The following is a 20,401-nucleotide window of genomic DNA, read 5'->3' as shown; positions in this document are numbered from 1 at the left end:
CAGTGCCCATGCAAGTGAATCACACAGCAAGATGATGGGGCACCAAAAGAGAGACAAGGGGAGAGTCAAGGTGAAGCACAGCAGAAACCAGGAACTGAGGTGGCACAATTGACAAAGAACCTCTCCCCACATCAGGGGTCTCCAGCATCAAATGCCAGTGAATCCTAAAGGAGAGAAAATGAGAAGAGAAGACAGCAAAAACAGCAGGGTGGTAGGAAGGGATAGGGGAAAATAAATAATCTTAACACAACAAAGTGGACCAACAACCTAAATATAAGAACTAATATAAAACTTTCACAAGAAAATAAACAGAAATACCTTAAGGACCTTGTAGTAGGCAATGGATTTTAAGATTTTATATCCAAAATACAGGCAACAGGGAAGCGGACTTGGCCCAGTGGATAGGGCGTCCATCTATCATATGGGAGGTCCACAGTTCAAACCCCGGGCCTCCTTGACCGTGTGGAGCTGGCCCACACGCAGTGCTGATGCACACAAGGAGTGCCGTGCCAAACAGGGGTGCCCCCCGTGTAGGGAAGCCCCATGCACAAGGAGTGCACCCTGTAAGATGAGCCATCCAGTGCGAAAGAAGTGCAGCCTGCCCAGGAATGGCGCCGCACACACAGCTGATGCAGCAAGATGACAAAACAAAAAGAAACACAGATTCCCATGCCACTGACAACGGAAGCGGACAAAAAGAAAAACACAGCAAATGGACACAGAACAGACAACTGGGGCAGGGGCGGAGGGAAAGGGGAAAGAAAAATACAGGCAACAAAAGAAAAAATCAATAAAATGGGTTGCAGGAAAATTAAAAACTTTTACATATCAAAGGACATTATCAAGAAAGTGAAAAAAACCTACAGAATGGGAAAAATATTTGGAAACCATATATCTGATAAATGTTTAATACCCAGGATAGATAAAGAACTCCAACTCAATAAAAAGACAACCCAATTAAAAAATAAGTCAAGGATTTAAATAGACATTTCTCCAAAGACGATATTCAGACAGCCAATAAGTGTATGAAAAGATGCTAACATCATTAGCCATTAGAGAAATGCAGATTAAACTATAATGAAATGCCATTTCACACCCATTAGGATGGCTATTATTAAAAATACTGAAAATAACAAGTGGTGATGATGCAGAGAAACAGCAACTCTTTACATTGTTGATGGGAATGTAAAATGTAGCAGCTATTGTGAAAAACAGTTTAGTCATTTCTCTGAAAGTTAAACAATGACAATATGACCTGGCAATCCTACTCCTAGGTATATACACAGAAGAATTGGAGGCAGGGACTCAATTTGTACACCAGTGTTCACTGCAGCATTATTTACATCTTAGGCAAAAGGTGGATGCAACCCCAGTGCCCATCAGCAGATAAATGGATAAAGAAAATGTGATATATCTGTAACATGTAATATTCAGCCATAAAAAGAAGTGCTACTATATGCTACAACATTGGATCAACTTTGAAGACATCATGTTGAATGAAATTAGCCAGACTCAAAAGGACAAATATTGTATGATTCCTCCTATATGAAATACTTAGAAGAAGCAAATTCATAGAGCCAGAAAGCAGAATACTGTTTGCCAGGCTGTGTGTGTGTTGGGGGGTGGTTGGGGCTGGGTGGGTATTTATTGCTGAATGAGTCTTGGTTTGGGATGATGATAATAGTTTGGAAATACTTGTGAAAGTTACACAGTATTGTCGGTATACTTATATTAAAAAAATTGTCTACTTAAAATGGTTAAGAGGATTTTTATGTATATTTTGCCATAATTAAAAATTTAAAAAAATTTTTTTAAGTTAATGAGAAACCGTAACATCCCATTATAGGAAGGGCCACAGAGATTTTTAACTAATGAAGGTTCAGGTAACCCAACAGCTGAAGTGTTGGACTGTGGACAAAGAGAATGATGTGGAATGGATAGTATAGAAGAAGGATGTTATAAATACCAACTACAGGGAAGTGAACTTGGCCCAGTAGACAGGGTGTCTGTCTACCACATGAGAGGTCCACGGTTCAAACCCTGGGCCTCCTTGACCGGTGTGGAGCTGGCCCAAGCACAGTGCTGATGAATGCAAGGAATGCCGTGCCACGCAGGGGTGTCCCCCATGTAGGGGAGCCCCACGCGCAAGAAGTGCACTCCGTAAGGAGAGCCGCCCAGCGGGAAAGAAAGTGCAGCCTGTTCAGGAATGGCGCCACACACAGCTGACACAGCAAGATGATGCAACAAAAAGAAACAGATTCCCGTGCCGCTGACAACAAAAGTGGACAAAGAAGAACATGCAGCAAATAGACACAGAGAACAGACAACTGGGATGGGGGTGGGGGAAGGAGAGAAAAATAAATTAAAAAAATAATAAATCTTAAAAAACCCAACTACAGTCTTGTGATCTATTATAGAAGCAAGTACTACAGCAACTGTGTATATTCTTTGCTTGTTAATGTTCTTTGCTTGTTAAGTAGATATTTTAGTTTTCCTTCTCAGTTTATCTAAGGAATGGTGGATGGTAAACTTTGCAGTTTAGACATTAATTTCCAAAATATTCTTAATGGAATTGTGATTCAACTAGAAGAGATCATAACACCCCCATAGATGCCGGCTGGATTTCTATTAGATTCTGCCAATACTGGGGATGGAGAGGCATCCTGTTTGTATCGGTGTTGCTTCTGCTATGGTAGTTATCTCTTGCGGCAGTGGTTGACTGCAGACTGTAGCATCCAGCTGGTTTGGCATTCCCAGAACCAGCCTTGTCACACCCACTCAGCAACCAAAGTTGAGGGGTGGGAGTGCCGTTTCCTCAGAAGGCTGAGCAACAACTCCACAGGCCCCTTCTCTCCTAGATTCTAGGTTCCAGTAATCTCACCTTTTTATAACTTTAGCCCTGTGAGAGGGAGCTGCTTCTTAGTTATTTACAAGTTATCTCATTGTTCTCTTTTTGCTTTCTTCTGTCTTCCAACACCTGTGTAAGCACCTCCCTGTAATAAATTCTCTCTGCTTGAAATCCCGTTTCTATTTTCCTAACTTAGGCACTGACTGATACATGTCGTATATCTTTTCTTTTGGTCAAAAGGATGAATTGGGCCAACATGTAAAATATTTTTTCCTTATCTTTTGTACATTTTTGTACGTTTTTGGGCATTTTCTAATTTGTTGCTTTTGTAAATAGGATCTTCTATTATAATTTTTAATAAACTGATAGTTGTTCATATATGATTGTATTTATGTAAATTATTTTTCCTACTTTACTGAAGTTTCTTTTTGTAGTAATTTTTTTCATTGTACGCATAGATAGCGTAAGAGAATATCTCAAATAGAGTTTACCTCTTTTTAATTCTTTTACCTCTATTTCTCTTACCTAATTATTTTGGCTTATATTTCCAATCCTTTGTTTCCCTATGAAATAAGGCACTAGCTTAGAGAGTGAAACAAATATGTTTTTATCATATTGTGGGATTCTCCACTGATTCCTGTTTTGCTTCCCTCCCCCCCTTGAGAATGGATGTTGAATCTGATAAAATAATTAGCATCAGTGGATAATGATCATATACTTTAAAGATTTATTTATTTTCCCCCTTCCCCCCTCCCGCCCTGCTGTTTTTGCTGTAGGTGTTATCTTCTCATTTTTTCTCCTCTAGGATTCACTAGAATTCAATCCCAGAGACCTCTGATGGGGAGAGAGGTTCCCTGTCAATTGTGCCACCTCAGTTCCTGGTCTCTGCTGTGCTTCACCTTGACTCTTCCCTTGTCTCTCTTTTGATGCGTCATCATCTTGCTGCATGACTCACTTGCGTGGGCACTGGCTCACCATACAGGTACTGGCTTGCTGTGCGGGCATGCTTTCTCTTCTTTTTCACCAGGAGGACCCAGAGATCAAACCCAGGTCCTCCCATAGGGTAGGCGGAAGCTCTATCACTTGAGCCACATCTGCTTCCCTTCTAATATTTTATTTAGGATTTTTGTATCAAGATTTATAAGGGAGATTTGGTTTGTTTTGTCTTTTATGCAATCTTTGTCAGATCTTGGAATCAGTATATACCCAGTTTATGAAAATAATTTGGAAATTTTCCATTTTTTCTTTTCTGTAAATAGTTTGAAATTATTTGTTCTTTAAAATCAGATAAAACTCCCCTGTGAAACCATCTGGGCCTGATTCATTTTGGAGGTAGCTTTTGGATGATATTTTCTTCTATGTGAATGAGTTTGTTGGCTCATATAAGGTGGCACATGATTGTTACTGTCCCTGTACTGATGATGGTTACTTCGATTACTTGATTAAGGTAATATCTGCCAGACTTCTCAAACTTAAAGTTATTTCCTTTTTTTTTGGTAATTATTTTGTGGAAAGGTAAGAAAATATCCCATTCGTTACCAAAATTTTAATTTATTCATTTATATATTTAGGCCAGTATTATCTCATGAATTCCTTATTTGATGGGTTATAATCTCTTCTGTCATTATTTGTTGTGGTGTTTAAATGGATTTATCCAGTGGGAGCCCCTTCAGGGTGATAATTTTGTGTACATTTAACAGACCTCCAGCATTCTTTGAGTACTTTTACTTTTTGGCTCAAGATAGTACAGACTTATCTTGTACTTTGTGGCCCTGGAATCAGCCATATCTCCAGGGAGCTCTGGTTCCTTTTCAAGGACAATGGTATTTGGAAACCAAGATCTGTGCCCTAGTTGGGCTCATTGCTATTAGAGTCTCACTGCTTCTAGCCTTCTCAGTGGACAGAGAAATAAAACGTGTATGTATATATAGATATACACACACAAATTTACATTAAAAATTTTTCTGTATATATAAATTAAAAACTGAGTTCACACTGACATCCCCAATTCTAATCCAACAATCCAAGGATGAATTTAACCTTCAGCCTTTCCTTTTTTGTAACAACCTTATCTGACTATGGAGAAACCTCACTCCAGTATATTTACTGCTTCACACTTATTCCATTCTCCCAACTCTGCTGGCCTCTTTCTCAGCATGTGGTGGGTGGAGGTGGGAGGGGGACCAAAAGTAAAGCAGTGTTCTATTTTATTGACTTGGTGATAGTAGTATGTGGATATTTGTTTTATAATTATTCCTTAAACTCCACATTTATATATTTAATCATTTGTTGAATATATGTTATATCACAATTTTTAAAGTATAAAAAGGCCATTGAAGTAATTCATCATATTAATGGATTACAAGAAAAAAATGATAATCTCAATAGAGTGTAGATACTACACCCACTGTGATAACCCCACAGTGAATGTACCAGTAAGACCAGGGTATCTGGCTGAGAGCACTAATAGGAGAGGGACCATGTAGAATTCAAGTGGTTTGTCCTACATGAGAAAGGATCTAGATATTGAGAGATTTATTGGAGGGAGCAACTATTACTCTGAAAAAAAAACCCAACAAAATCAATTCTTACTCAGGACTTTTTGTAAGCTTATTACTAATAATGCTACCACTTGCATTTATGAAAAAATTAAAATCTTACATTTTTGCCAAAGTCTTCTTTTCTGGCTTGTTCAGCCAAACTGCCACTTCTTTTCCTATTGAGAATATAAAATAAATATCCACACAAAAAAATAACTAAATAAAAAAATAAAAAATGACAGAAAAAGGAGAAATGCTGTTCTAAGATACAATCAGATCTACAGTAAGGATCTGAATTGCTTTTCTGTTCTTTTTGATAATAAATGCTAATTATTTGGAAAATAATTTGGAAAGCCTATCATTAATAGATTTTCCAAAGTATCATGTATCATCTATAAGAAATTGTTTATATTATGCCCCCCTGCCAGAGGTCTTGGGTTTCAGAAGCTTTTTTTAAAAAAAATTTTTTAAGTTACTCTTATTTTTTTTTATTAGAACAGTTGTAGGTTTACGGAAAAATACAGAATTCCCATATGTGCCTCACCTCCCAACACAGTTTTCCCTATTAGCAACATTTTCCATTAGTGTGGTACCTTGTTATCATTGATGAAACATATACTATTACCTATAGTCTATAGTTTAGGATTCATTCTGTGCTGTACATTTCTATGGGTTTTTAAAATGTTTTTATTCTATTAACATAAATAAAACCTAAAATTATGGGGAAGCATTTTAACACTTAAATGATCCAGTAAATAACATATATCCATAGAATTGTATATTAAAATGTTTTCATTTTGATAGCTAAACAAATGCACTTAATGTAGATGAAAATGTTTCCTACCTTTTTAGGGAAACTTAATTTGACTTTCTCTCCCGCTTTCTCTTAATGCTTTTTCTAAGTAGCATGACATGCATTATATTAACTTTAAATTTGCTTAGAGTTTCACGACACCAGAAAATAGAAGGCACTGACAGTGTATTTAGAATCACCAGTTTATGGCATTGAATGGTAGTAGTTTTGCAAACAAAACCTTACTCTCATTCTTTCTCTTCTAAGAACTAAAATAATATTGAGTTAAAATTTTAAGGAAAGTCATCTTACATTTTCTTGTCTTGATCATCCTTTGGGGCTTTCTTCAGTTTGAGTTTCTCAAGAGCATTTTTGTAACTCTGAGCAGAATTAAGATAATTTGAAAATTTGTCAAAAATATATCCTGTATTGGTAATTTTTTATTAAGAAAAAGGAAATATGGAATGCTTGTTTCTAGGGACAGCTACCCTGAAGAAATGTGGGGGCAAATGCTCTGATTATTCTTCTTTTGCCTTGTCACCTCTTATGGTTTCTGCCTGCTGGTAGAAAAGGAAAGGGATTCCCTTAGGGACATCATGCTACTTGAACTTTAAAAAAATAAAAATCTTTTAAAAGTATTTTTCTTAACATTTATTGCATTAAGGATGTTAAATCTTTTAAAGCACACAACCAACATAATAATCAAGCAATAAAAGGTGAACAAAACACCACGATTAAGCTCACTGGACATCTTTATAATTTCTTTTTACAGATAAGTTATTGGATAAAGTTCTTAAACCCCATAGGTTATTAGGACCTTTCCTATGTGAAGTACTATTAGAGCCAGGGGGCCTACAGAGATGGACAAGGCAGAAGAGGTGATAAGATACACACATGACTCTGCTATGGCTTAAACTGAGGCAGGTGACAAGGAGTACAGGGCACATTCTACTCTGTCAGGGAGAATAGGAAGTCAGCAAGAGAAGTGAGGTCTGTGGGAATATTCCAGGGAGCAGGGAATAACATGAACAGAGGGTAGAGAAGAGAAAGTGGCAAGCATGGTAAACAGCACAGCACTCAAAACAGATTAACAGCAACTATGTTACTCTAGATGGAGGCACAGAAAGAAATATTATAGTTAAATGATAATAATGATAGGTTGGTACTATAAGACTTGAGAATTTGGGCTTATTTTGATAGGTCCAGGGAAACTGAAGAATTTTTGAGCTTGGAAGTGATGCTCTCAGGGCTAGACTTGCATGGGGAAGCATCTAGAATCATTCAGAAGAAATTACTAGACTGAAGGCTGGATGAATAGTACTGAGGGCCCTAACTTAGTGATAGAAATTAGAATTCAAAGTTACCTTGGATTTTACAAATAAGAGCAGGAACTACAGGCATACACTTTACATACAAGCTTGGCAACACTGTATGAGGGATAAGGGAATAAAAAGTCCAAGGTTTTTCAATCAGAGGGCAACTGAAAGAATAGTGTCACCACTAACAGGAAAATGAAGAAAAGGCATCTGGACCTCTAGTTTAGATTATTATGGAAATTTACCCACATCTAAATTGAAAGCTAAGTAGTTTTTATTCTAATACTTAACATAGTGCTTTGCATTTAACACATAACTCAATTTCTATTGGATATATTGTACTCTGAAGTAATTTTTAAAGCCAGAGAGCAGATCTCATTTCCTTAATAGTAAAAAAAATACGAATATGAATAACACCAAAAAAAAAAATCACTTGGGGTTTAGTGTTATTTAAACGACAGGAATATAAAATGAACAAAATATGTCTTATAACTAATTAAGAAAAGAATGTGACCTACCTTTTTAATTATTTTACCAAATTCAAAATCTGGCCTTTTGCCTATTGAATAATCAGCTTTCACTTCAGAATAGGTATCATTAATTATTGCCAAAAACATGTTCTGGGGAGAAATATTCATATAATTATTTCAATAAAGTTTTAGTGTAAATGTTAGTGACTTTGACAAGTATAAGGATTTATAAAATTCAATTTATATCTAAAGTAACCCATATACTCAATAATAGGGAAGCGGCTATGCAGACAATGTAGTAGAATGGAAAATGTGTAGTGGATGGGGCAAATGTGTTTGTGGTAAATGAGAAAAGCAGGATGTAGATGTAAAATAGAGTATATGAACTGGTTACTTATATATATAAATTTATCAATTTTACATATCAGAAGAAAAGTTAGAGTAATATATGTTCATAAGGGTTTTGTTTTTCTGTAAAGCTGCTGAAATTCACAATCCTAATGGTATTCAGGTTATGCAGGAAAACGTCTTTTTTCTTAAAGGAAGTATTTGGGATGAAGTATTGAAATAACTTCAGTGTACTTTCAAATGATTCAGAAGACAGGAGAAAGCAAAAGCAGGAAAATGTTAGAAATTGATGGGAAACGGACTTGGCCCAGTGGTTAGGGCGTCCGTCTACCATATGGGAGGTCCGCGGTTCAAGCCCCGGGCCTCCTTGACCCGTGTGGAGCTGGCCCATGAGCAGCGCTGATGCGCGCAAGGAGTGCCGTGCCACGCAGGGTGTCCCCCGCGGAGGGGAGCCCCACGCGCAAGGAGTGCGCCGCATAAGGAGAGCCACCCAGTGTGAGAGAAAGTGCAGCCTGCCCAGGAAGGGTGCCGCCCACACTTCCCATGCCATCTTCACAGAAGCGGACAAAGAAACAAGATGCAGCAAATAGACACAGAGAATAGACAACCAGGGGAGGGGAGGGAATTAAATAAAATAAATAAATCTTTAAAAAAAAAGAAACTGATGAATTGGGGTCAAGGGTATAAAGGTATTTGTTATACTCTGACTTTTTCTGTAGATTTGAAATTTTTCATAATAAATAGGTACAGAAAAAAAAATTCACAATCCTACTAAGGCTCCTGTGACTATTAATACCACAAACAGAATCATGGAGGGAGTAGTCCTATCCTCAGCTCACCTCTCCACATTTTACTGCAGCTCAGTTCTGTTACACTAAGGGCTCTGGGCCACTACCAGGACATAACTGCTGTTCATGACAAAAGTGTTTTCATGGAGGACAGTATCAGTGCCTTAAGGCAAGGTACTTTAAGTAGCCTAAATAGATTTGTCCTGAGCACAAAGAGATACTCCTTCTGGGTACTCCTAGAAATCACAAAGGGGTGAGCTCTCAGTAAGGAACAAAAGCCATTGCAATATGGGCAGATTTTTAATGACCTAATTCATATCTACAGGCTGGAGAGACCTGGGGCATGCAAGTTTTATGTGTAAAGGATTAAGCACATTCCTGGCACACAATTTGTGATCACATTCTCTATTGGACAACTTGGAAACATTAGACACTAGACTATAGAACCTGGATTACTCAGAATCCACACAATTCTTAATAAATTTAAAGTATTCCAAATGCTATTTGATATTACTTTCTTCACATAAATAATTACATTTTTTACCATAAAAATATAAATCAAGAAGAGAAAAGAAGCACATATGGTCATTCTTACCAGCAGGACAAAGAACACAAAAAAGATGAAAGTGACAAAATAAATGGGTCCCAAGATCCGATTGGCTTGCTGAATACCAGCAAAATTAAAATCTCCAAGAACAATTCGAAATTGAGCAAATCTTTGGTGGGAAGAAAGAAAAACATTAGAAAAAACATCATATTTTTTGGGGGTTACCAATGTCTCTAGGAGAGTTTGGCATAACTTCTCTGATTTTAATTATGTTAGTGCAGAGTATATAAAATCAGATGTAGAAAATTCCCCTAAATGCAAGACTTGAGGTAACTCAATAGCTGAACAAATAATCCAGGAAATAATGGGCTTCAATATATTTACTGATGTGAACCATGTTCACTGACAAGATTTGAACCATGAGATCTTAGCAGTGGCTTCCTTGGCCACTGCTAAGAATTAGAATATTTTAACAAGTGTTTTTACCTTGTAATTAGACCTAAGAGCCCTAAACTTTTCTAATGTCCGTGGTGCTTTTAATTTTTGTCTTAATCACGCCCTGTGTGAAAATAACTGCCAATCATTTGTCACCTGCTAGTCTCAAGTGGTGGCAATGATCCTATAAATGTGATCTTGAGACTTTGTTTATTCTCATCAATAGAAAAGCTTGGTTTGGATGTGAAATAGCATTTGAAATATTCGTTTCTCCAATTGTAAAGGCAAAATTAAGAAATTAATATTTTTGACTACTTGGCAGTAGCAGATGTAGGATTAGGATTTCTTAACCCTAAATCTTATTTTATTTTCTCATTAAATTGCAATGACATTGCCAGACACACCAGCGATTTTAGGTATAAATTATGAGTTCTTTATCTTAAGAGGAGACTCGGGAAGGAATTTTTTTACTAGTGTCTTGCTATTTTGTCTGATTGAGCAATCAGTCAAAAGGAAGAGTTTTGTGATGATGGTTTTGCCATTCATATAAAGGGAGCATAGGACTATGTACAGAAAGGAAGAAAATGTATTAAAAGAAATAGCCTAGGGGAGCAAGGTATAGACCAGTGGTTGAGTGCCTGCCTCATACGTACGAGGTTCTGGGTTCAATCTCTGGTGCCTCCTTTTTAGAAAAAAAGAAAAAAAGCCTTTTTGGAGTCCTAAGACTCAGAGCTGACTGGAATTTCATCTGAAGTATCTAGCTAAGACCTGACTAAAGCACCCAAAGTATTTTAATATGGTTTGTAGTGCTCTTCTATACAAGACAGAGAAATACCGAATTGGAAGTAGACCAGACGTCTCACCATAAATTAAATATATTTTTTCCTCTTTGGCATAAGAGGATAAAGAGATTGTTTCAGTGTTTCTAGCTTGATCTTTTATCCTTGAGTTGTGTTTACATAAGGAAAGGTAAGTTAAAGTCACCATTTTCTCATTCTTTTCTCCTCGACAGAAATTCTCTCATTAACAAAATCTTCCTTTCATTTTCTATCAGGAAAGTAACCAGTTACTTCTGTTTTGTAAGTAGTAATGAGAATAACAAAAACCTAAACAATTCACTAAATGGTTATAATCATGTAGGGACAAATACAGTATAATTGGTATTGTCCCTTTTCATCTCTTAGTTGATGCTTAGTATTATCCAGACTTCTTTAATTGTAAGCTAAAAGGAGCACTATGACCACTCAGCTTACAGAGTTATAGTAAGTGAAAATACTGTTATGTAATTTCTTGAGACCCCTCCTAACTTTCTAGAATTCTCCCCTATTGAATTAAAATAACAAACTCTTCCATGATAATGTGCTCATTTGTGTTTAGTATGACTTCTTAAGTTTTAATTTGGAGGCATTGCTTGGGTGGTAGGTAGCTTTCCTTAGCTTTATCCAAATATTGCTTCTGTTCCACACACTATCTTCTATAACTCAGGTAAATATATATTAGGCGTTCTCATTCTATCCTTTACTTCTCATATCCTCTCCCAATGTTGGTCTCTTCATGCCATATTTTCAGTTTCTTCTGACCTATCTTGCACTTCACTCATTCTCTTACTTGCAGTTAAACCTGTCTACTGGGTTTTTAATCTATTGCTGTAATTTTCAGTTCTAGAATTCTATTTGATAGTTTTTCAAATATGTCACTTTTTGTATTTTCCTCTTCTCTGTAGATTATGTCCTAACTTGTGTTTTATTTCCCTGAATATAGTGTTGTCTGATTTATTCCAATATCTGAAGTCTTTGAGTCAGTTTCTATATCTCTGTTGTATCTGCTGGCTCTCACTTAATATTTGTCTTTGTGAACAGTGTATTAGATATTCAGAGTCACTTGTAGGCCTAAGGTGAAGATATCTCCCTCCAGATAGGTGTGCATCCAGGCATTCCAGACGGGGACCACCTTAATCCAAGTTCAAGACAGGAGGTTCCCTGGACATCAAGGCAAGGGCACACAGTTTTCAAGTCACTGCAAGAGATTCACCTTAACTTGAGACTGTAGCACTTCAGAAAACCTGCTTTACGTGTAGAGAGATTGTCAGATACTCACAGCCACCTCCAGCCCTCCGCCAAACACATCTTGGGCAGACCCTGGATTTTGCCTTCTGTCTCTTACTCAGAGAGGTGGCCCAAAACAGTTTTTCAGCTATTCTTCTGGATCAGCAAAAATGCCCTCAAGGCCAAAATAGCTTTGACTTATTACCTCTCTGAGTTCTTGCCTTCTAAATTTGGCCCAGTTAATTCTTTTTAAGTTGTCCCCAGGGGGACATGAATCTGAATAACTCAGCATACCATTACTAAAAGCAGAAGTGCTCTCGTTAACCTGTTGCAAAGTTCTCTACCAGTTCATTCTGTGCCTTATACATTCCTTGCTTCCCCACTAACCCAAGATAAGACAAATTTTCTATAAACTACTATTATTCACTCAAGATAAGCTGATTAGATGTCTTAAGTTATAGATCATTTGAAGTTGGAAGGGGCTTTTGGGGTGATTTAATCAATCTTCTACATTTTACAGATAAGGAAATTAAGGTCTATAAAGTTAAAAAGCTAGTGGTAGAAATAAAACTAGAATTATTTCCTCTCGGTTCCTAGTCCACTCTTCTTTCCACTGATGATTTAGTATAAAGAGTTATTTCAGAAAAAATATTCTAAATTTTCACACAATTGGCACCTCAATTATTTACATGCGGCAGAGCAGACATAGCTCAGTGGCTTAGGGCCTACTTCGCATGTATGAGGTCCTGGGTTCAATCCCCTGTACCTTCTAAAAAAAGAAAAAAATAATTTGCATGTGAATGGAAAAAAAGGACAACCTTAGACATCTTTCCTTATATTAGCATTTCCAAAAGTTAAGTAAAAGGGTCATGGATGAATAAGTTTGGGGTATTCTTATCTAAAGTTGAACAGTTTCTTTATTACAGGACTTTTCAGAACCATATGTTAATATGCATAAAAATTTCCAAGAAAGTTATACATCTTCCCAAATTTATTTAAATATAAAGCATTTTCCCCAGACAATCTTGGTCTAGAATTCATTTTGAGGAATGATGTTTTAGACTATCGTAATTTTCTTTTATAGATAGAACTTGCTTTACCTACCCAAAAAAAGAGAGTAAATTTATGTCTACATTTCGCTTTTTTAAAAAAGCCTGAATACTTTTTAAGGATTCTTCCTAATCAGCTCTGTATGTTTTTTGCCTGCTGCTCACTGCTTTATGTATATAAAACTTTTAAAAATGCATCTTTGCCAGATCAGCAAAGGACAATCAGGTCAATATCAGTACAAGGATTCTGAAGATGGAGCCCTCTAGAGAAAATGCTTAAGATTTCTTTTCCCCAGAGAATAAATATTGCAGACATACAGAGGCCTATTTCCATTATCTTAGGTAAAATTCTCAATTCCAATGAAAAATGAAAAATTATTTTTTCTAACTCAAACTAGTAATACAAAAAATGAAGACCATGATCCATTTGGATCTTTCAGTTCTAAACCCTTCTTTATGAGTATGACATATTTAGCCATCAATGAGAATATCAAACCAAGTTTAGATTTATTAAAGTTTATATTACTCTTTATCATAGGCTTTTCTTTTATAATAAATAAAAAATATAATTACATATATCCTAAGAGCTTACATGGAATTTTGAAAAGTGGAAAAGTCGTCAACCTGTGATCCAAATACAAGAAATCCTAACTGGGCATAAGCAAAAAATATTATAAAAAACATAATGGCAAATCCTACTATGTCTTTGATACAGCGGGACAAGGTTGATGACAGCTGAGACATTGTCTTATTAAAGCTTATGAATTTGAATATCTGAAAAAGAACAAAGTTAATTGAAATAGAAAATAGAATATCAACAATTATAATTAGAGTAAATTAAATTAATTTCAGAAGAAATCTGTTTCAAATTATTGATAGCCAGCAAATGTTTGAGATTTTCCAATAATCATTACAAGGCCAAATTACCTTATAGTTGAGAAAACCTTTGGTTTTTGTGAGTTTGTTTGTGTGTGTGTGTGACTTTGTAGTTTAAGTTCTCATCATGCCATTACACTATTGTATTATGTAATACAATAAAATATAAATACCTTTATCCATGCAAAGAAGATGGTAATAGCAATTATATTGTTGTAATACATATGCCAGTATGCAAGAAAATAGAAGTCAGAATATGTTTCAGTATTTTTCAACAGCTGTCCAAGTGAGAGAAAAATTTGTATATTACAGTATATGTTGAAGGAAATGGCCACAAAACACAACTAAATGGGAAAATAAGAAGGGTTAAATTAGAGACTATTTCTACCTCTAAACCTGTGTAGCCTATGAAGAAACACAGGAAAAGCCCATCAGAAGTTTAACAAGTAGGGAGAGAGAGATATGACATAGGCTTTTATATAAGTGGGAATAAATTTCAACTTACAGAAGTTTTAGTAGTATAATTATCATAAAAGGAGAAAAATACTGATTGCCTAGCTACCATACTCTACCTGCTTATTTCTTTGAGTCAAAAGCACAAAAGTATAAAATGATTATACAATTCTGACTAGACTGTAAGGGTTTCTGCTCCATGTAACCACATGATACTTAAAGTTTAATATTCTCCATCATGTTTAACAAATATAGGAAAATAAATTTACAGTTACAAACAAGCAAACAAACCCTTTTAGACCTCTTTGATAATACTTTTAGAAGAGGATTTCAGAATCAAGTTATATGTTGAAATGATACTAATGATCTTGAATCCCCATTTAAGAAATGGCTTGAATCCTCTTGAATGTAAACACATTGGCCTCAAATAGAAGGAAAACAAACTGAGAAAAACATGTTTTTGTAATAAGTGATAACCAAACATTTCTGTGAAGAAACAATATGCCTGGCCTAGGGTCAGGCAGATAAGCACTTCTGTCCAGAGTCAGGCTGGGGCTGACTGACCTCCAGTCTGGCTCCTAGTTGCAAAGCCCCTGCTGCCCTACTGACACCTTGCAGTCAGACCAGTGCCTCCCACCTCCGATGGCTTTAGATCCTCCACTGCCACCATGTCAGACCTGCCTCTCAGATTCCCTCATTAAAACAGAACCTGCAGTCTAGTGGTTCTTGGGCCAATGGATTTTAAAGACTTTGATATCCTCCACCTTTAAAAATATTATGTGTCCTGACCTGGTTATTGTGCATTGGTCATCTTGGAAGCTGAAATTAAGCAAGCAAATAAATTGCACTGAGCATTCAATACATAGTTGTGTGGAGCCTGCTTTCAAATGCTGTTTACCTTCTATTTCTATCTGTTTTGGGTTTGTTACAACATTTACAAGACATGAGTATCTTAGGTATCAAAGCTTGATAACTGTCATGAAATATTTCCTTTCACTTCCCTTTCCCAAAATACCAAGGTAGTTAAACACACGTAATGCTTTGCCCTATGTTACGACATTGTTGGGGATACCAGAGAGGTAGCTGGAACACTTTCTGAACTGAGAAGCTTTCAATCTGGTTTATAGAAACAAGATTTTGTGAAATTGGAATGATAATTTTACTATCTCAAATTGCTTGAGCTCCCATTTTACCCAGGGAATTACAAAGAAGAAATGAGGTTAACTAAAGCAAGCTGACATACCAGTGATCCTTTACAGTGCCGATAGAGACCCTTACCCCTGCTCACAAAGAGGAATCGTAACAAACAAATCAGGCTGATGCCAGCAAAGTCTCTGATCTTCACCAGATGGCCACAATCTTACACCAACATCCTGCTTGCTAATAATGAACTGGGACCCAAGGATAACCTGCCCAGGCAGTTCCTATCCCTCTCATAGCTCACATAGCTCACCTCCCCCTTGTAGCTCACATAGCTCACATTCCCCTCATAACTCACATAGCTCATGTCTCCCTCATCTCCCCATTCCCCCATATCCTCCCTTTGTCTCAGCCATATAAGCTGCTACTCCTGCTTAGCCCTTTGAGCAGAAACCTCTTTTGGTACTGCTCTGCATTAAGGCAGCTTTAGCTCAATAAATTTGCTCTACACCCTTTTAAAGTCTGTTTATTTCCAGTCTTACGGTCTGGTGTCAGAAGTGGGATGCAAAGGTAGAGGTCAGAATGATGCCTCTGATACCCCAGAGATGAGCACAGTATCTGCAGGAATCCTCTGTGTTTCATCCTCTCTGGGTTTGTCACCTGGCTTACTGGGTTAGCCCCTCTCAGATCTGTGAATTCCCATCATATTGTGGTTGAGGTCAAAATCTGTTCAGCTAAGTCTGGTCGGTCCCTTTATCACAGCCTCTGTTTTTAGCTGTTAGGTAAGAGAATTCTCTTCTGTTTCTCTACCATAATTATGGGAAACAGTCAACTCCCAGGGAGCATCTCCACAAAGGACGGCTGCTCATTTTATGTTTTCTAATTTTGGGCCTAATTCTTGTTCTTTTCTAACTAAATGGACAAAAGTAACCTCTGATGACCCTAAATTTACCTGGCCTCAATGGAATGTTTTGATTGTTCCAAACTTAATTATCTTAGGTAAAAGTTGAGCTCATCAAAACATTCCACTAAGCTCCCAGAATGGGATGCATTTAATAAATGGCTTTTAGAAACCAGCAAGCATGAGCACAAAGGCCAGTGAGAATCTCTGAAAGAACTTAAAGCTGAAATTCGTGATCTTGTAAAGGAGCTTAAAGCAGAAACCCATGACCTTGTAGAAGATTTCAAAGCAGGGACTTGAGACCTCTGTGAAAACACTAAAAGTAAAAAAATCTGTGACTTGAATTCCACACCCTAAACTCCTAAACTCCGTTACCCTTCATGGGGTTTGGGGAGCCTCTTAGCAAAACTAGCCAGTTCATTTGAGTCCAGGGAGCATAAGTATAACGGAGCACATCTTTAGTTTCATTTTCTTGATCCCAAACAGTGTTTGATTAACAGTCAAACAGGATGTGACTTTAAATGGAAACTGAGAAATAGGGCTGAGGCAAGGAGGGTTAACTTCAGGAATAAAAGGAGACACAGGATGATTTTTTCCAAAAATTCCCCCCTGCCCCCACCATTCAACCCTGCCTTTTCAGCATGAGGGTTCTCTGGGGAGATAAATATCTATGTGGCTATTACCATTTTAGTCACTCCTCTTAGGCTCATTCCCATGACCATTTGTAGTAAGCCCCTTTCCATCCTCATCGATTCTAGGATTACTGTCTGTCCTAAACCCCCACTTTATTGCCCTGAGAGCTCCCCAGAGTACCAAACTCTGTGCTGTTGTAGGGATTGCTAACCGGCCTTTTTCTACCCCCTTTCTAAATCTCTCCCATTTGTACTATACTTGGAGGCCTTACTGAACTCATCCCTTTCTCCTTTTCTCCCACTTTTAATACTTGTCTCCTAGGGTGAGATTTCCTTTCTAGGTTTCATGCATCCATCACTTTTCAGACAAAGGGAAAGACTTCACTAACTGTTGCAGACTCTTCCCAAAATCCATCTTTCTTGGATTCTTTGGCCCTTCCCACCAACTCCCTTGCTTTCGTTCTTTCCACTTTTTGGGCTACTGTTTCTTCTGACATTGGCAATATCCTTAGTGCTCCCTTAATTATTACCCAAGCAGAGCCCTCTGTTTCCCTTCCCTCTTTTCCACAAATCCCTGTAAGACCAGCTGCAATTAAAGGAGCCAGACCCATAATTCAAAATTTACTTGCTAAAGGTCTTATTATTCCTTGCACCCCCATCTTCCCTGTGTGAAAACCAATTGTGGCTGGCTGGTGGCTTTTCCATGATCTCCACACTATTAATGCTAATGTTATACCTAAAATGCCTGTTGTTCCCAATTCACCTTTGCAGTATAACCTAGTTCCACCTGAGGCCAAATTCTTTACTTGCATAGACCACTGCAGCTTATTATTCTCTGTAAAGGTTTGCCTGAGCGCCAATATCTTTTCACAATTACCTGGGATAATCAGCAGTACACCTGGCCTGTATTTCCCCAAGGGTACATTCATTCCCCCTCTTATTTCTCCCAAGTACTAAAACAAGATCTTGCTGACATTTCTTTTTCTCCACTGACTCCACTCCAGCATATCGATGATCTCCTCTGTTCCCATTCTGCTGATTGCTGTATTCAAGACTCCCTAACACTCCTGACGACTTTAGTGTCAAAAGGGCACAAAGTTACTAAGGAAAAATTTCAGTTTGCCCAACCCTCTGGTGGTTATATCATCTCTTCTCAAGGACTCTCACTAGACCACTCATCTCAAAGCCATCCTTAACTTCCCCCAACCCACCACCAAACAAGTCCCCATGTTTCTTGGACTCGCTGGATTCTTCCATTTGTGGATTGCCTGGTCCCTTTACAATCTCCTCAAAAATTCCCAACCTGCACCTTTCTTGTTCTCTGACCCCACCCTTTTAGCTTTCCAGTCTTTGCACCAAGCAGTTAAAATCCCAAATTACTCCCTCCCCGTCCTGCTTTTTGTAGATGAAAAAGGAGGGAATGCATGTGGGGTACTAACCCAGAAACACACAGATCATTATCACCCCACTGGCTAGCAAACCCAGACTTTGTATGCAGTAACTCAAGGCCTTCCTTCTTGTCTATGTGCAGTCATTGCCACTGCAACTTTGGCTCAGGCAGTCTCCTAAGTAACCCTAGACTCAGCTCTCGCAATTTTTGTGCCATATACCCTGGAGCTCTGTTAAACAGCCACTATACCCAGCATTTCTCTGCAAGTCACTTGGCACACCTAGAGGCCTCCCTGTTAAGACGCCCTAACATTTCAATCAAGCACATTAAGTCTCTCAACTCTGCCACCTTCTTCCTCGCCTTGCTCACCAAAGATGACCTTGCGTCCCATAGCTGTGTCACTCTTCCCAACTCAGTTCTCAGTCCAAGACCAGACCAAGCCTATGTCTGGTTTACAGATGGATCCTGCTATAGTAATGAAAAGGGACATCTAGTTGCAGGATATGGAATAAACACTTCTGAAATTGTCAAACATGGTCCCCACCCTGAGGCATTCTCTCAACAGGCAGAACTCACAGCGGTTGCACTGGCCTGCTGCTTGAGGAAAGGTAAAGCAATTATCATTTTCATTGACAGTTGATATGCCTTTGGAGTAACCCATGACTTTGGCATGCTCTGGAAACACTGAGGTTTCCTTATATTCTCCGGACAGCGAATAAAAAACAACTTTGGGTAAATGAATTTTTCCAGTCTTTTACTCTCCAAGGCAGAAGCAGTAGTGAAAACTGCAGGACATAGCAGAGCTGACTCAGAAGAAGCCTGAGGAAATGTGCTAGCAGTCACTGCAACTTGTCAAGGTGTGGGTACGGAACACCTAGTGAACTACTGGAACCTGCTGAGCCAGCCTGCTTTCCCCCTCCTCACTGTGCCAACGGTTCCCCAAGGGTTGTCCTTAGATGACACTGTACAGTCCCAACCAGGCTAGATTTTAAAAATCTGGAGGGCCAAGGGGGTCAAAAAGATACCCAGACTGGACTTTGGGTTGGCCCCAACAGTCTACTCAGCCTCCCAGATGCCCTCACTTGCCCAGTGATGACTTACCTTAACACTCAAACACATTGGACTCCTAATAAGCTTGAAAATCTTGCAAGAAAGTATTGGTGGGGAAATTTTAAATCCGGAGCTCAAGAAGGAACTGCAAGCTGCAGCTTCGGCCCTCAATACAACCCTGCTTGATCCTTTTGGCCTGCTGTTGGAAAGCTTGCGCCACCTTGGGGGCCTTTCAAGATCTGCAGATAGATTTCATTCATCTTCCTCCCTATCTGGGATATAAGTATTGCCTTGTTATGGTCTGTATGTTCTCTCAGTGGGTAGAGTTTTTTTCCTGTAAGACAGGGAACTTCCATATCTGTATTAGTCAGCCAAAGGGGTGCTGATGCAAAATGGCAGAAATCTGTTGGCTTTTTATAAAGGGTATTTATTTGGGGTAAAAGCTTACAGTTACCAGGCCATAAAGCATAAGTTACTTCCCTCACCAAAGTCTGTTGCCATGTGTTGGAGCAAGACAGCTGCCAAAGTTCTGCCTTCCTCTTCCTCTTAAGGCTCCTTGGTCCCAGCTTCTTCCAATACCAGCTGTAGACCATCAGGCTCTCTAGGCTTTGTCTCTCTCCCCAGGGCTCGATTCTGTCTGGGCTCAGGCTTGCTTCTCTCCACAAGGTCAGCTGTTGACTATCAGGTGAATGGCTCATCTCTCTTCCTGGGGCCTCTGCCTGTCTATGGAGTTGTCTCTACTACTCTGTGTTTTCCTCCTGTGTGTTTACTTCCTAGGCT

At 38.2% G+C, this 20,401-nt stretch overlaps 1 protein-coding gene across 6 annotated transcripts in view; it reads right to left on the bottom strand.

The window, feature by feature from the left end:
- Nucleotides 1–20,401, bottom strand: part of PKD2L2 (polycystin 2 like 2, transient receptor potential cation channel) — a 59,193-nt gene that overhangs the window by 7,755 nt on the left and 31,037 nt on the right. For 5 of the 6 annotated variants that reach the window (XR_011646632.1, XR_011646634.1, XM_058279182.2 and 2 more), the window contains exons 6-11: nucleotides 14,229–14,399; nucleotides 13,772–13,953; nucleotides 9,699–9,819; nucleotides 8,016–8,117; nucleotides 6,494–6,561; nucleotides 5,510–5,564 (exon numbers count right to left, since the gene is read on the bottom strand). Coding sequence is in view for 4 of the 6 variants with exons in the window: in XM_058279182.2 (XP_058135165.1) it covers nucleotides 5,510–5,564; nucleotides 6,494–6,561; nucleotides 8,016–8,117; nucleotides 9,699–9,819; nucleotides 13,772–13,953; nucleotides 14,229–14,399 (699 nt within the window). In the remaining 2 variants the exon portion in view is untranslated. The other variant, XM_058279191.1, reaches the window with a different exon arrangement.

This window comes from Dasypus novemcinctus, chromosome 2, assembly GCF_030445035.2.
Source record: "Dasypus novemcinctus isolate mDasNov1 chromosome 2, mDasNov1.1.hap2, whole genome shotgun sequence".
Lineage (NCBI taxonomy): Eukaryota > Metazoa > Chordata > Mammalia > Cingulata > Dasypodidae > Dasypus > Dasypus novemcinctus.
The sequence above is the reverse complement of the archived record's forward strand: the minus strand, read 5'-3'. Positions and strand labels throughout refer to the sequence as shown.